The following is a 16,093-nucleotide window of genomic DNA, read 5'->3' on the forward strand; positions in this document are numbered from 1 at the left end:
CGTTGTATTCCAGCGTGCAGACTGGGCGTCTGTGCCAGAGTGTGTCTTATTACGTCTTACAGCCTGCTGCATTAATGCATGAGTAAAGCTTGGTTCAAACCAATCAGCGCGCTCTATTGTGCAACAGAGACGCCACGTTGTGTTGGCAAAACAAGCGTGAAGTGTTGCTTTTATAGTTTGCTGCTGTTAAGTTTTGTTTTAATTTTCTCTCTGTGAGAGCTCATCTGGAGTCACGTGTGGATTAACAGTGTACGCGACGCCTGACAACAATAACTTACGTGTCTAAGGAGGATTATTGTTTACCTGAGAGCTGGGGTCCGTTCTTCGTACGTGGATTACTCAGTTAGCTGGATTTGGATATTGACGATTTGACACGATCCAGGATCGTTTCGTTCTTCAAAGCTGATCCGAGAGTTGTTGTCATGGCAACAGATCTGCTAGGTCAAACCTGATTGGGAGCAGGTTCAAATCATATAAACAGGATTAGATCGGCTCAGTTCAAGCAAAGATAATACAGAAAGTATGTACCGAGTTCTGATATTTTCTTACAGTAAAAGTTATATACACTTGGGAAAATAGTAGTTTTTAAGTATATATATAAAGTTATAGTCATTAATAAAATAAATAAAGTTTTACATATTAATAAAACGTATGCAATCTGCACCCTCGAAATGAAAGTGCAAAGACTGCCACCTGGTGGTGCAAAGAGAAAACTTATTGATATGAACTTTTTAGATCGCTTTAGTACAAATTGTGTATAATAGAAATGCACAATATGTGACTTTTTTTAAAAGCAATAATACATTTATGCAGTCATAAACATGTTTTTATAGTTAATATGCCAGTGATTTGATGCTTCACAAAAGTTGCAGACGCCTTTACCAATATGAAAATGCTTTTGGAAACAACCAGTTATTCTTTACACCGATTAAAAAACGGCTACTATAATAAAGAAAATCTTTTCTAAATGTAGAACTAAATACATTGATTTGCATTGAAATACATGATGAATACTCTTGTCTTGACAAATGAAAGTGTAAAGCCTGCAGCTCACAACAAATGTCTAGTTACTGCGTGTCATATTTAACAAGCCGTTTACTGCTAATTTGTGCACATGGATAATTGAATATTAATCAGATGATGTCATTACGCTGCTGTGCCGTCAGCCAATCGTTGCATTGCTGATCATGATTTCGAGGATCGATAGATCTGTCCTTAACAACACACGCAGTGATATCAGATCAGTTCATCCAGACATTCTAATCTGATTCGCGAACTTGTTTGAAGAACCAAATAAGCGAGAGACCAGTTATCAAGATTAAAAGATCCAGGATCTGCCAAATCATCTTAGATCATTTAAGCGAGGTACGAAGAACGGACCCCTGTTCTCATCTGCAAACGCTGAGATCCGGATTCGCTTGTAGTCTTCTCTTAATAAAGACGCAGCTCTAGTTGCTGGTGATTGTCCTGTCTCTACAGATTTGGTAAGTGAGCGACCAGCGCTCTTTGTTTATTCAGTTTGTTTGTATCGAACTAAGTTAACTATAGCACTGAGTAAAATCATGTTAGCACCACAACCAAACTTTAACCTCGTGTAGGGTTTTTACCGCATTTAGTGACCGGAATAACACACGCGGCTTTCTGACACTACCTGCCGTGTGCATCTAAGTTTCCGGGAAATGCGGAGGGGTTTTTTCTTCTCTCATTCGCCGTGCGGTATCAAACATTGCATGAAAAATACACGCTTAGAGCAGTTCCTCGAATCAAATATCTCGTTTGTCGCGAGGGACATGAATGAATTCCCTGAATGAAAGAGCCAAACTGCAGTTAAAGTCCAACATTTAATAATTTGGCAAATAATTCGACTACAGATGTCCATGTAGGTTAAACACCATCACTTTCTCCTGTGTGTTTATTTTGACTCTGAAACTCGCGTGTGCCCAAATAGACACTCCCACACCCTCCCACTTTAGTTCCTCCGACACTCCGCCCTAAACAGAGTTGGACACGCCCACTTTTCTGACTTTTTCCAAAGTAGAGGTGTGAAAACACCCTGCTGAAACGAGGGGGTTTCATGGCCCTTTAATGCTAAGCTAAGCTAAAAGTGCTGCCGAAAGATCAAGAGATTAGCCGAATTAATTAAAAAACGGTAAAACTCATTAGTGGAGTAGTAAAATTATCCTATTTTTAAAGAAGTGGAGTGTTTCTTTAAACACGATTGGTGGCTTGACCTGTCAGTCATTCAGAGTAGGTGGTTTCTGGCAGGATTGTCGAGTAATATTCAATATACTAGCACTAGTATCGGACTAATATCCGAGCTGTGTTCATTCTGTCAAGATTTGAGTAATGTCCATAGGCTTCTGACCCTCACAGTTTCTCTGTCCCATAACACATGACATCAGCAGTTATTTCTGTCTGCAGCGCCATCAATGTGCCTTTCAGTTCAGGTGCGCGAGAGCAGAAATCTCCTGACGGGACCTTCTGACAGGTGAATCACACACACACACATACACTGATGCAACCTGCTCGCCGTTAAATAGGGCTTTCTTAGCTCTGAAAATAAACAGAGGGTGGCTTGATGGATGGCGGGCGCATGTGTCGATGCCCTGTGCGTGTTTAATGAAGCGAGAGGCGCATGCACTGAGATAGATGGAGACGAGCGGCTCCAGACCTGCGGGGTGAACAACTTCAGTTCAACACCACAGCGTCTCGTAACAACACAAGCACTTTTTGAAAGGGGCCATCACATTTAGGTTATGTCTACATCTACACTCAGCACAATGCAGCGCCGGGAATGATGCAAGTGGGGTTTTTTGCTAGTTTCAGCCTAGCGCAGGAATCAATTTCATGTTCTGCTCCACCTTTTTTGAATGGCAAATGCATTTGAAGACATTTGTCTACTCGTGTGTGCTGCTCTGAAAAGAAGATGTGTTAAGTAAGGCGCATTGTTGCGGTGTTATTTTTGAGGCAACTGACCATCTAAAAGCTACTCTAAACTCAGTGACACAGTGGGCTCTATTTTGACGGTCCATGCACAAAGCGCAAAGCGCAAAACGCAGGGCGCAAACGCTTTCAGGGTGCGTCAGGACGCGTTTTTGCTAATTTAAGGACGGGAAATCTGCCTTGCGCCAAGGCGCATAGTCTAAAAGGGTTGAGTTCATTTTCGTAATGAGTTATAGGAGGTGTTTTTTAGAATAAACCAATTAGAGTCTCATCTCCCATTCCCTTTAAGAGCCAGCTGCGTCACGCCAAGAGCGCATTCGATATTCACAGGACGCAAAGTAAGTCTAAGTGGAAAAAATGAGCATTTCACTAGCAAACAGTTAACAGTTAACAGTTTTTAAACAGAACACTGTTAAACAGAGCATCTACTGCATGAGAATGAGAGATAATGGAACTACTTTCACATTCGCTCTTGGATAGGGAAACCTTTACGCACAGACATCAATTAGCCTATAAATAATTAATTTTGTTTGTTAAGTGCAAATATTCGTTTCAAAACTATTTCTAAATTCAGTTCTAATTTCCAGCAAACGAATAAATAAACAATAATGACCAAGTGTGGTCAAAATACTGAGTTATTTCTCAATACACCTGCCATGCCCCATATGGTCTAAAACTTGCAGGTGGGCAAATCTAAGCTTGTTTTTAATAAAACAAATATAAATATGGATATAATAAATAATACTGCTAATAATAATAACATTATACAAAAGCAAATTGTTATGAATGAACTGAAAAAGCCTCACGAGATGAAGACATAAAAGCAGTGATTGTTCATATTTATGTAGGCTAGAAAATAATATGTTTTGTAATATTTTAATCCTTTATATTTATATCCTATATCTATTCTTATTATATCCTATATATATCCTTAATATTTACATTTTTTCATATAAAGATATTTGCCTATTGCTCTCTTGTGCGTATTAAGCAGTGTGTAAGCGAGGCGCAACTCTGCGCCGGAGTTTAGACTGGGTTACTTTTGGTCTAATGAAAAATCTATTATAGTTTCTCAAAATAGCAGCGCCAGCGGTCCGCCTCAGAACGCCTTCCTTTTTAGACCAGAACGCCTATGGGCGCACAAATGAGCGCTAATTTGCTATTTAAACAGCGTAGCGCAACGCCTCAAAACGACTCTAGCGCCAAGCTGAAACTACCAAAAGACTATTGCGCCGCATCTTGCGCCACACTGCGCCGGGTGTTTGATAGGGCCCAGTGTGTTTGTTTGTTTGTAGCACGTTTTGTATAGGCCAATCCAAAACATGCATACATGTTGCTTATCGCACACGCAGGGATGCGCAGCAAGACAGAATTATCTTTAAATGTGAAAAATTTAACAAAAAAACCTATTGTATTAAAATGTAAAATATAACTATCAGGGTTCAACGCTAAGAAGTTTTTCTTCTGGCACGATCGGACCAGTTGTTCAGATTTTTACCTGCTCTGCCAAAGTTTTCTCTGGCCCCAGCTAAAAAAAAAAAAAATGTTAATAGATATTTCTTAGCCACATATTTTAAATAATGAGTCAAAACTAATGACTGTGCATCTAGAATTGTAATATTTTTTAAATGTTAATAAATGTATAATGAGCAAAAGTCAAAGTCTTATGCATACAAAAAGAGCAGTATGGAAAATGTGCAGGTATTTTATAGCACTTCTAAATTATTTAAAACAAGGTGACTGACTTGCAAAACTGACGGCAAACATCACTTCATTTTTTGTCATGTTGTACCAACAGCTGAAGTCAGAATTATTGGCCCCCTTTTAATTTTATTTAATTTTTAAAAAAATATTTCCTAAATTATGTTTAACAGAGCAAGGAAATTTTCACAGTATGTCTGATAATACTTTTACTTCTGGAGAACGTTGTATTTGTTTTATTTTGACTAGATTAAAAGCAGTTATTAATTTTTTAAAAACAATTTTTGAAACAAAATTATTAGCCCTTTTAAGCTATTTTTTTTCCCAATAGTCTACAGAACAAACCATCATTATAGAATAACTTGCCTAATTACCCTAACCTGCCTAGTTCTCCTTATTAACCTAGCTAAGCCTTTAAATGTGTCTTGAAAAATATCAAGTAAAATATTATGTACTGTCATCATGTCAAAGATAAAATAAATCTGTTATTAGAAATAAGTTTTTAAAACTATTATGCTTAGAAATGTGCTGAAACAATCTTACCTCCATTAAACAGAAATTGGTGAAAAAAATAAAAAGGGGCGCTAATAATTCAGGGGGACTAATAATTCTGACTTCAACTGTACATACATATCTGCTTCCAATATGTTAGAAACAGATTCTTTTAGCCTCATAATCTGATGTTGCCGCCATGTTGCCATCTCTTTGCTGTACTGGTTGTTAGGTTACGGAAAAAAAATAACGTACTCTCAATATCAGATAAGTGGAACCAAAAAGCAATACGTCATCACGACATCACAGTGAAGGTAGCATTTAAAGGCTTTAAAGCACAAACTGTTTCTCAATTCTAAAATTGTATTTGCACACAACTGACAAATAGTCTTAATAATTAAAAATGAAACTTTAGTGACAAGGCAGCACCGGCCCGATCAGGTCAGTAACGATCCTGTCTACTGTCCTGAGTGTCTCTCACGCTGGCCCAGGGCCATCGGGCAGTCCTAATTGTTGAGCCCTGATTATTGTTAAGCTACTTACTTCCATGCTATGAACTCGTTCTGTAGCACCGGCGGATGCGTTTTATGACTAGTGAAGTGTTCTGGTTGTCTGCTTACAAAGTGTGCCATGTAAATAGAGAAACTGCTATGGTGTGACCACAGCTAAAGGAAATGGGAGATGAGACTCGGACTGGTTTAATGCACATTACACCCTAAACACACCCATAATGCATTACACAAATGCCACATTTAAGATCTGCTGTTCAAACTCTATGATTTCCGCTGCCTGACTGAGCCACAATATAAAGTAGGCTTCACACTAAACAAGAAGCTAGTATGCATTAAATTCCATTGTTTCACACATCTCCTTAAAATACAAACCTTTATTTAAAGGGCCATGAAACCCCTCGTTTCAGCAGTGTGTTTTCACACCTCTACTTTGGAAAAAGTCAGAAAAGTGGGCGTGTCCAGCTCTGTTTAGGGGGGAGTGTCGGAGGAAGAAAAGAGGCATGGTGTGGGAGTGTCTATTTGGGCGCGCTGAATTTCAGAGTCAAAACACACACCCACAGCGGACAATGTGACTGTGTTTACATGGACATCTGTAGTCGAATTATTTGCCAAATTATTAAATGGTGGACTTTAACTGCAGTTTGGCTCTTTCATTCAGGGAATTCATTCATGTCCCTCCCGACAAACGTGATATTTGATTCGAGGAACTGCTCTAAGCGTGTATTTTTCATGCAATGTTTGATACCGCACGGCGAATGAGAGAAAAAAAAAACTCAGCATTTCCCTGAGAACTTAGCTACACACGGCAGGTAGTGTCAGAAAGCCGCGTGTGTTATTCCGGTCACAAAATCCAACACGAGGTTATAGTTTGGTTGTAACTGTTAGTGCTAACTATTGCACTCGGTGCAATAGTTTGTTTGATACGAATAAAATACGAACTGAATAAACAAAGTGCACTGGTCGCTCACTTACCAAATCTGTAGAGACAGGACAATCACCAGCAACTAGAGCCGCGTCTTTATTTAGAGGAGACTACAATCTGGATCTCAGCGTTTGCAGATGAGAACAGCTCTCAGGTAAACAATAATTCTCCTTAGACACGTAAGTTATTGTTGTCGCGCGTCGCGTACACTGTTAATCCACACGTGAGTCTGAGCTCTCACAGAGAGAAAATGAAAACAAAACTTAACTGCAGCAAACTATAAAAGCAACACTTCACGCTTGTTTTGCCAACACAACGTGGCGTCTTTGCCGTCTACACTGTGACAGTAATGAATATTAATGAAGTTGCACAATAGAGCGCGCTGATTGGTTTGAACCAAGCCTTACTCATGCATTAATGCATCACACTGTAAGACGTAATAAGACTCACTCTGACACAGATGCCCAGTCTGCACGCTGGAATACAACGCTATTATGTCATGACCGTGACGCAGCTTCAAAAATTCGTTTCAAACAGGAAGTACGAATTTGCTTTAAAAAACGCAAAAACAACCAATTTACACTTTTTAGTGAAATATAGGTGTCCTAATAGTGTTTTTAGCAGTGTGGGACACATATACGACTGTCAACAGCTCAAAAAATGTGTTTTGGTGTTTCGTGACCCTTTAACCCCAGTATTTTCAACAGCTCTAACTTTAAAACTGCCTTTCATCCCGTTTTAGATGAGACTTAAATACATATTTGAATGCTTAGGTCCGTTTAACTGACTGTATCAATACTGTAAAACAGGGCCGGAGTGGGACTCCTTTTCAGCCCTGGAGTTTAAAGCCTTAGACCGGCCCACCTCAGTTCACTACTGACTATATTAAAATAAGGTCATTTCCAATTCAGTTTTTAATGACACGATCACGTCTTTTTCAAGAAAACAGCTACTTTATAAGTTGAAATGTTCAACAACTTAAACAGTATTATATGTCTTAACAATAAAAATGAAAAAAATAAAAAATAAATTAAATTAGTTAGGTGAGGATCGAACTCGGGTCGTACAGTGGAGTAACGCAACGTGCTGACCACTGGACCACAATAGCTCTGATGAATAAGATTAGTCTATTGACGTCTTAATCTTTTTCTCCTCTTTCTGGATTTCTGATCAATTTATGTCAGATTTATTAATGTAGTGAATCATCTGATTTTCATTGAGCAGGTGTAATATTCATTAATATTAACTGTTCCAATTCTTCTATTCATTAAGGCTGCATTTTGCTCACGGGGCTGCGAGAAAATAAATAAAAAGAGCGAAGCTGCGGCAAATTAATGAATAAAAAGAGTGAGACTATGGTCAAATACATGAATATATGAAAAGAGTGTGACTGCTGAGAGTGCAAGCAGCAAGGGACACCGGCCCTCGCGGCCAAAAAATGGAACGGCCCACCGGGAATTCTCCCGGCCCTCCCGGTTAGCCAATCCGGGCCTGCTGTAAAAATAAACTCATTAAACTGAAGTCACAATAAACTTTCATAATTATTTTGGCGGACGATAAACAAATAAATGGGCAAAAATCACATTGTCTGGCTACTAAAAAGCCATACTGGCTTTTAAATATTTTATTGGCTTCTAAATAGGGCGATTAATCTGTAAATAATTGAAATTGACATTGAGAACCGATAATCGATCTAATCTTCCCATGACGATTTTATCGATTGTTTTCCCTACTGTGTGAGGAATAACATGACCCCGCTCTGTTAAGGCTGATTTATACTGATTTATATAGTGAGTATGTGTATGTTCCACACATTTCTCAAAAATATAACTACTACACGTTGCGAAGACGTGCAGCGCAAGCGCTGTGATTGGTCGGTTTGGTAGTGTTGACACGCGTGGGCGGCACAGAGAGCCATGGGACAGCAGAGAGTCGGTTGGAGCGAGTGTTGAGTCCACAAGTGTGGAGTCCCGTGGAGGAGTTTTGTGTTTACCTTATGATTAAAGTTGTTGCACATCCACCTGTTCTCGCCTCTGAATAAGCAAGTTTTAGCTTCTTGTACATTTAAGGTCGCATTCCGAAAAAAAAAAAAAAAACCCGTGAAGATACTTGACACAGAGGAACATAAAAACCTACTGGCAGCTAGCATTTTGGAAGTGTTTTTGCTAGGTGGTTACAGAAACATTTCTGCAGCTCTGAAAGTTCCAGTGAGCACAGTGGCCACCATCATCCTTAATTGAAAGATGTTTGATCCACCAGGAGTCTTCCTAGAGCTGGCCGGCCATCTAAGCTGAGTGATCGGGGGAGATCAACCTTGGTCAGGGAGGTGATCAATAACCCGATGATCTCTCTGTCTGAGCTCCAGCATTCTTCTGTGGAGAGAGGAGAACCCTACAGAAGGACAACCATCTGTGCAGCAATTCACCAGTCAGGCCTGTATGGTAGAGTGGCCAGACTGAAGCCACTCCCTGCCTGGAATTTGCCAAAAGGCATCTGAAGGATCTCAGACCATAAGAAACAAAATACTCTGGTCTGATGAGACTAAAATTGAACTCTTTGGAGTGAATGACAGGTGTTGCGTTTGGAGAAAACCAGGCACTGCTCATTACCAGGGTAATACCATCCCTACAGTGAAGCATGGTGGTGGCAGCATCATGCTGTGGGGATTTTTTTTCAGCAGCAGGAACTGGAAGACTAGTCAGGATAGAGGGAAGGATGAATGCAGCAATGTACAGAGACATCCTGACTGAAAACCTGCTTCAGAGTGCTCTTGACCTCAGACTGGAGCGACGGTTCATCTTCCAGCAGGACAATGACCCAAAGCACAGCGCCAAAACATCAATGGAGCGGCTTCACAACAACTCGGTGAATGTCAGTAAGTGGACCAGTCAGAGCCCAGACCTAAATCCTATTGAACATCTCTGGAGAGATCTGAAAATGGCTGTACACCGTCGCTTCCCGTCCAACCTGAAAGAGCTGAGAGGTACTGCAAAGAGGAATAGGCAAAAATTCCCAAAGACAGATGTGCCAAGTTTGTGGCATCATGTTCAAAAAGACTTGAGGCTCTAATTGCTGCCAAAGGTGCATCAACAAAGTATTGAGCAAAAGCTGGGAATACTGATGTACATGAGATTTTTCAGGGTTTTTTATTTTTATTTATTTTTAATAAAATTTGCAACAACTTTGCAACAAAAAATCTGTTTTCACATTGTCTTTATGGGGTGTTGTGTGTAAAATTCAGAGTAAATGAATGAATTTAATCCATTTTGGAATAAGGCTTTGACATAAACAAATGTGGAAAAAGAGAAACGCTATCAATACTTTCCAGACGCACTGTAAAAGTACATTACATATCTTAAAAGTATAAAAATCCTTTTGAAGGCATACCGCCTTTTTACCTTTATTTCTAAGTGAATATCAGAATACTATACATAACTTTATTTACTCCATTTCACCAAGCTGTTTCAGAGCAACTTATTTCAGTCAGAAGACAGATTACCCAATCTCCATTCTTAACTCTATACTAAATTTCTGTAGAAGACAAATAGAACACTGTAGAACTTAGAAAAAACTTGCAGTTATGCCATTTTTCCCCAATAGGTTATATGCCGAGCTAGTGTGTTTCCCACAGGTTTCTCAAACCGATAAATTTCCGATTATCTGTTATTAAGTGCTTTTTCCATTTTATTTGGTTCCTTTTACAGCATCAATGTTGTAATGTCATTAAAATACATTCAGTTAAACAGACTTTGGCATTAATTTAGTTGCTCAAGCGTAAAACGAGACACAAAGCCGTTTACTCTCACACACCTGTCAGAATCGGCAGGCTAGCGCAGAAGCTCCATTGAATATAATGGGGTAAAATAAATGCTCATATTCTAAAGACATGGCGGGGGGAATTGTAATTTAATGCAGTGCTTTTTGTACAATCTGAGACCCACTTTATATCAGATATCACGAGATCGCTGATTTTTAAAGAAATCAGACCTTAAACTCGCCAATTTTGCAATGGCATTCAGTTCACCGGAAGCGATTAACCCAGGTTACTGGCAAATTAAAAGTCCTATTAGCATGCTTCAGCATATACCCCATACACAGTAATTCTGCACATTGAGACATTTTTATTACACACTGTAAGAAATTGATGCATTTGGCTCTCCATCATTTGGTAGGCAGAATATAACTGGCTATAATGATCACCCATTTTAAAATAATCAGATGATAGGCCAGTTTATATTGATACATCTCTATCTACTATAAAAGTAAATCCAGGCAATACTTCAATAATGCCATGAACCACAATTCTTTGTTCCATGGCAGACAACAGAAAGCCATTTATTACCATTATAAATGAAAGAGACTCCTAAAAAAAACGAACACTGCATCATATCAGTTACTATTTACATTAGCTACAGTGCCATAACATGGACACTGATGAATTTGCGTTAATTAGGCAGGTTAGATTCATCCGGTTTGTGTGTGTGTGTGTGTGTTTAAAAAGAGAAATATAAGATATTTTTATCTGAAAATAGTAGGGATGTAACGGTATTGTAAATACCGTCATACCGCAATATAAATTTTTTTCGATATTACCGTAGTCGCATGACACGGTAAAACTATAGGTCTTCTGAGAAAATTTGCTCAGGCGAATGAAGCGAACGGGAGGCAGCGGGAACTACAATTCCCATCAGCCCATGCTTGACCATCATCCCTTGCGATCTGTTGTCGCTACAGATCCAGTAATGCGGAAATGGAGTGTGCTGCTAGAAGCAGGGATGAAAAAAAACTGGAAATGATGGAACCTAAAGCGGGTGTTGTCGCCGCGCGCGTACTGAATAGCTGTGTTGTCGCGCGCGTTCTGATCAGCTGTGTTGTCGCGCGCGTACTGAATAGCGGTGTTGTCGCCGCGCGCGTACTGAATAGCTGTGTTGTCGCGCGCGTTCTGATCAGCTGTGTTGTCGCGCGCGTACTGAATAGCGGTGTTGTCGCGCGCGTTCTGATCAGCTGTGTTGTCGCGCGCGTACTGAATAGCGGTGTTGTCGCGCGCGTTCTGATCAGCTGTGTTGTCGCGCGCGTTCTGATCAGCTGTGTTGTCGCGCGCGTTCTGATCAGCTGTGTTGTCGCGCGCGTTCTGATCAGCTGTGTTGTCGCGCGCGTTCTGATCAGCTGTGTTGTCGCGCGCGTTCTGATCAGCTGTGTTGTCGCGCGCGTTCTGATCAGCTGTGTTGTCGCGCGCGTTCTGATCAGCTGTGTTGTCGCGCGCGTTCTGATCAGCTGTGTTGTCGCGCGCGTTCTGAATAGCTGTGTTGTCGCGCGCGTTCTGATCAGCTGTGTTGTCGCGCGCGTTCTGATCAGCTGTGTTGTCGCGCGCGTTCTGATCAGCTGTGTTGTCGCGCGCGTTCTGATCAGCTGTGTTGTCGCGCGCGTTCTGATCAGCTGTGTTGTCGCGCGCGTTCTGATCAGCTGTGTTGTCGCGCGCGTACTGAATAGCGGTGTTGTCGCGCGCGTACTGAATAGCTGTGTTGTCGCGCGCGTTCTGATCAGCTGTGTTGTCGCGCGCGTTCTGATCAGCTGTGTTGTCGCGCGCGTTCTGATCAGCTGTGTTGTCGCGCGCGTTCTGAATAGCGGTGTTGTCGCGCGCGTACTGAATAGCTGTGTTGTCGCGCGCGTTCTGATCAGCTGTGTTGTCGCGCGCGTTCTGATCAGCTGTGTTGTCGCGCGCGTTCTGATCAGCTGTGTTGTCGCGCGCGTTCTGATCAGCTGTGTTGTCGCGCGCGTTCTGATCAGCTGTGTTGTCGCGCGCGTTCTGATCAGCTGTGTTGTCGCGCGCGTTCTGATCAGCTGTGTTGTCGCGCGCGTTCTGATCAGCTGTGTTGTCGCGCGCGTTCTGATCAGCTGTGTTGTCGCGCGCGTTCTGATCAGCTGTGTTGTCGCGCGCGTACTGAATAGCAGTGTTGTCGCGCGCGTTCTGATCAGCTGTGTTGTCGCGCGCGTTCTGATCAGCTGTGTTGTCGCGTGCGTTCTGATCAGCTGTGTTGTCGCGCACGTACTCAATAGCAGTGTTGTCGCGCGCGTACTCAATAGCAGTGTTGTCGCGCGCGTACTCAATAGCAGTGTTGTCGCGCGCGTACTCAATAGCAGTGTTGTCGCGCGCGTACTCAATAGCGGTGTTGTTGCGCGCAAACCGTAAAGTGGGGAGGGGGGGTTGAGTGCACATACTCAAGAGCGGTGTTGTCGCGCACCTACTGAAGGGCGGGACGGAGGGTGTGTCGCGTCGCGAGGGCCCTTTTGATCATTTTGGAAGGGCACTTTCTATCCAAGACTAAAAGGGCATGTGCACTGCACTGGTTGAGCCCTATGTGTGCACGTTGCAAGTTGCAAGTTGGGGAATACGACTAATAATACTAATACTAATAGTCATGGGGACTGCAGAAACACAGCACACTGTTCAGATAGATGCAGACTTGTACCGCAAAGAGACCTCTATCTCACTCATGGCTTGTCCTCTCAAGTGGGGGAAAGACAATGGACAACGTTACCCACTGCCGTCAACCTGGGCCAAGTCATATCTCTCTGTCCCAGAAACCTCAGTCCCAAATGAGAGGGGTTTTTTCTGTTGCAGGGGACATTGTAAATACCCAGAGATACCAGCTTTTACCAGATTATAGTTATAAGATAATTTTCTTTAAAACCCATCTCTATCTAAGTGAGTGAGTGAGTGATTAAATGTTGAATGTGATGAGTTTTCAACAATACTAAATTGAAACTTTATTTTTTTACATGGTTTAATATTTTTTTGTTATTAAAATTGAAGTTCCTGTTTCAAAGCTTACAGATAGATGGCTAATTTGTATGTCATTGACACTTTTGGCACTTTTTTAGAGTATTTTCATAACTTTTGTTTTTCCTGTAAATGATTCAATAAATACCGTACCGTGGCATTCATACTGAGGTATTATCGTACCGTGAAATTCTGATACCGTTACATCCCTAGAAAACAGTAAATTCCAAATGCTCAACAGCATAAAATAACCACAATTTCAGACAAAGTTCCCATCACTTTTAAGGTTCTCTTTTCCAAGTCCTGCTGCCTACTGAGGGCCCTCCTTATGCAGACAGCAGCTCAATAACCTGTCTGTCATTCCAGAGTTTACAATAAAGCCACTCCGGATTAAATCCAAAGTTAAATCCACAGGCTCATATTTGCGAACGCAGCCCAGAATCCACTATGTCAGACGCTTTACACCAGCCTTCGTTTATTCAATTAGCGATATTTATTTTCGCAGAGAAATTCCCCAGTAGCACTCGCTTAGACAAACACACGCCGTAATTTCGCAGCGCTTGTTTTTCTTAGAAAATAATTAGCACCATAACGACTTGTTTTGTCAGAAAGTGTTTGCACAAAGTTGACGTGTGAAATGTACTCTTATATATATCCACACATATATTATACAGATATATATTTATATATAATAACAATAAATGTATTTATTTATGTATACCCTTCTCAGTGGGAGGCAGAGCTCTTCGGAAAAACAGAAGCCGCTCTCCATCTCTCTCAGAAAAGCTAAATAAGGCTCTTTATACAGGTACTTGTGCTCTATAGTTAGTGCGCGTCTGGCAGGGCGCCTGCTGATGACATCATTGGTGTTGACTGCACCGCGGATGAGTGATGACCACTGTCTCTACATGTGTGCGCGAGTGTTTTCTGTTGGCTAACAACGCGGCGGCTGTGCGAGCCGATGCGGTAATGAGCTTGCGGTTTTCAGCTCCTGTCACTTTGGTAGGACGCAGATCTCTGTCACCTGCCACATACAGCAGGTACATGGCCAGACGAAGCGGCCCGGGACGGACCAATGCAGAGAAGAGCCCCCCGCTGTTTCCCACTGTCCTGAACCTGAGGTGAGACTCAGCACTTTCCAGAAATAAAGTCTGCTTTTGTTTCTGGCACAAATCCCAGATCAAATATGATCAACTATTCATTTTGTTGATTGATAGATCACACACACACACACACACACACACACACACACACACACACACATACACTCAATGGTCACTTTATTAGGTCCACCTGTCCAGCTGCTCTTCAACACAAATTTCTAATCAGCCAATCACATGGCAGCAACTCAATGAATTTAAGCATGTTGACATGATCAAGACGATCTGCTGCAGTTCAAACAGAGCATCAGAATGGGGAGGAAAGGTGATTTAAGTGACTTTGAATGTGGCACGTTGTTGGTGATTTCAGAAACTGCTGATCTACTGGGATTTTCACACACAACCATCTCTAGGGTTTACAAATTTGATTCATTCATTTCGAGTCCTTGGGTTTGGTTTGATTTGATTCATTGATTTCTTGAGTCTTTGGGTTTGGTTTTGATTCGTTAATTTTTCGAGTCTTTTGGTTTTGTTAGATTTGATTTGTTCATTTCTCAAGTTTTAGGGTTTGGTTTGATTTGTTAATTTCTCAAGTCATTGGGTTTATTCATTTCTCGAGTGTTTGGGTTTGGTTTGGTTTATTTGATTTGTTCATTTCTCGAGTGTTTGGGTTTGGTTTGATTTGTTCATTTGTCGAGACTTTGGGTTTAGTTTAATTTGATTGAATTTTTCGAGTATTTGGGTTTTGTTTGGTTTGGTTTGATTCGTTCATTTCTCAAGTCTTTGGATTTAGTTTGATTTGATTCGTTAATTTCTTGAGTCTTTGGGTTTGATTTGATTATTAATTTAGAGTCTTTGGGTTTTGTTTGATTTGATTAATTAATTTCTTAAGTCTTTGGGGTTGATTTGGTTTGGTTTGATTCGTTTATTTCTCGAGTCTTTGGGTTTGGTTTTGATTCGTTAATTTTTCGAGTCTTTTGGTTTTGTTAGATTTGATTTGTTCATTTCTCAAGTTTTAGGGTTTGGTTTGATTTGTTCATTTCTCAAGCCTTTAGGTTTATTCATTTTTTGAGTTTTTGGGTTTGGTTTATTTTGATTTGTTAATTTCTCAAGTGTTTGGGTTTGGTTTGATTTGTTCATTTGTCAAGTTTTTGGCTTTGGTTTGTTCATTTGTCGAGACTTTGGGTTTGGTTTGATTTGTTCATTTGTCAAGTTTTTGGCTTTGGTTTGATTTGTTCATTTGTCGAGACTTTGGGTTTGGTTTGATTTGATTCGTAAATTTTATCGAGTGTTTGGGTTTTGTTTGTTTTGGTTTGATTCGTTAATTTCTAAAGTCTTTGGGTTTGGTTTGATTTGTTAATTTCTTGAATCTTTGGGTTTGGTTTGGTTTGATTTGATTTGATTCGTAAATTTTTTGAGTCTTTGGGTTTGATTTGTTAATTTCTTAAGTCTTTGGATTTGGTTTGATTTGATTAGTTTATTTCTCGAGTCTTTAAGTTTAATTTGATTTGATTCATTCATTTCTCAAGTCTTTGGGTTTGGTTTGATTTGATTAATTCATTTTTTGAGTCTTTGGATTTGGTTTAAATTGATTAGTTTATTTCTCGATGCATTAGGTTTAGTTTGATTAGATTTATTCATT

The 16,093-nt window shown here is 40.7% G+C and overlaps 2 protein-coding genes across 3 annotated transcripts in view; both read right to left on the minus strand.

Annotated features, from left to right (window-relative positions):
- LOC101883776 (uncharacterized) overlaps nucleotides 1–16,093 on the minus strand; it is a 191,970-nt gene that overhangs the window by 123,106 nt on the left and 52,771 nt on the right. The gene's annotated exons all lie outside the window — the stretch shown is intronic.
- On the minus strand, nucleotides 10,094–13,563 carry LOC141381349 (uncharacterized). The gene is made up of 3 exons (XM_073945298.1): nucleotides 12,756–13,563; nucleotides 11,373–12,565; nucleotides 10,094–10,101 (listed from the first exon to the last, which is right to left on the minus strand). The coding sequence occupies exons 1-3, from the start codon at nucleotides 12,785–12,787 to the stop codon at nucleotides 10,094–10,096; spliced, it is 1,233 nt and encodes a 410-aa protein (XP_073801399.1). The 5' UTR covers nucleotides 12,788–13,563.

The sequence above is a fragment of the Danio rerio genome, chromosome 3 (assembly GCF_049306965.1).
Source record: "Danio rerio strain Tuebingen ecotype United States chromosome 3, GRCz12tu, whole genome shotgun sequence".
NCBI lineage: Eukaryota > Metazoa > Chordata > Actinopteri > Cypriniformes > Danionidae > Danio > Danio rerio.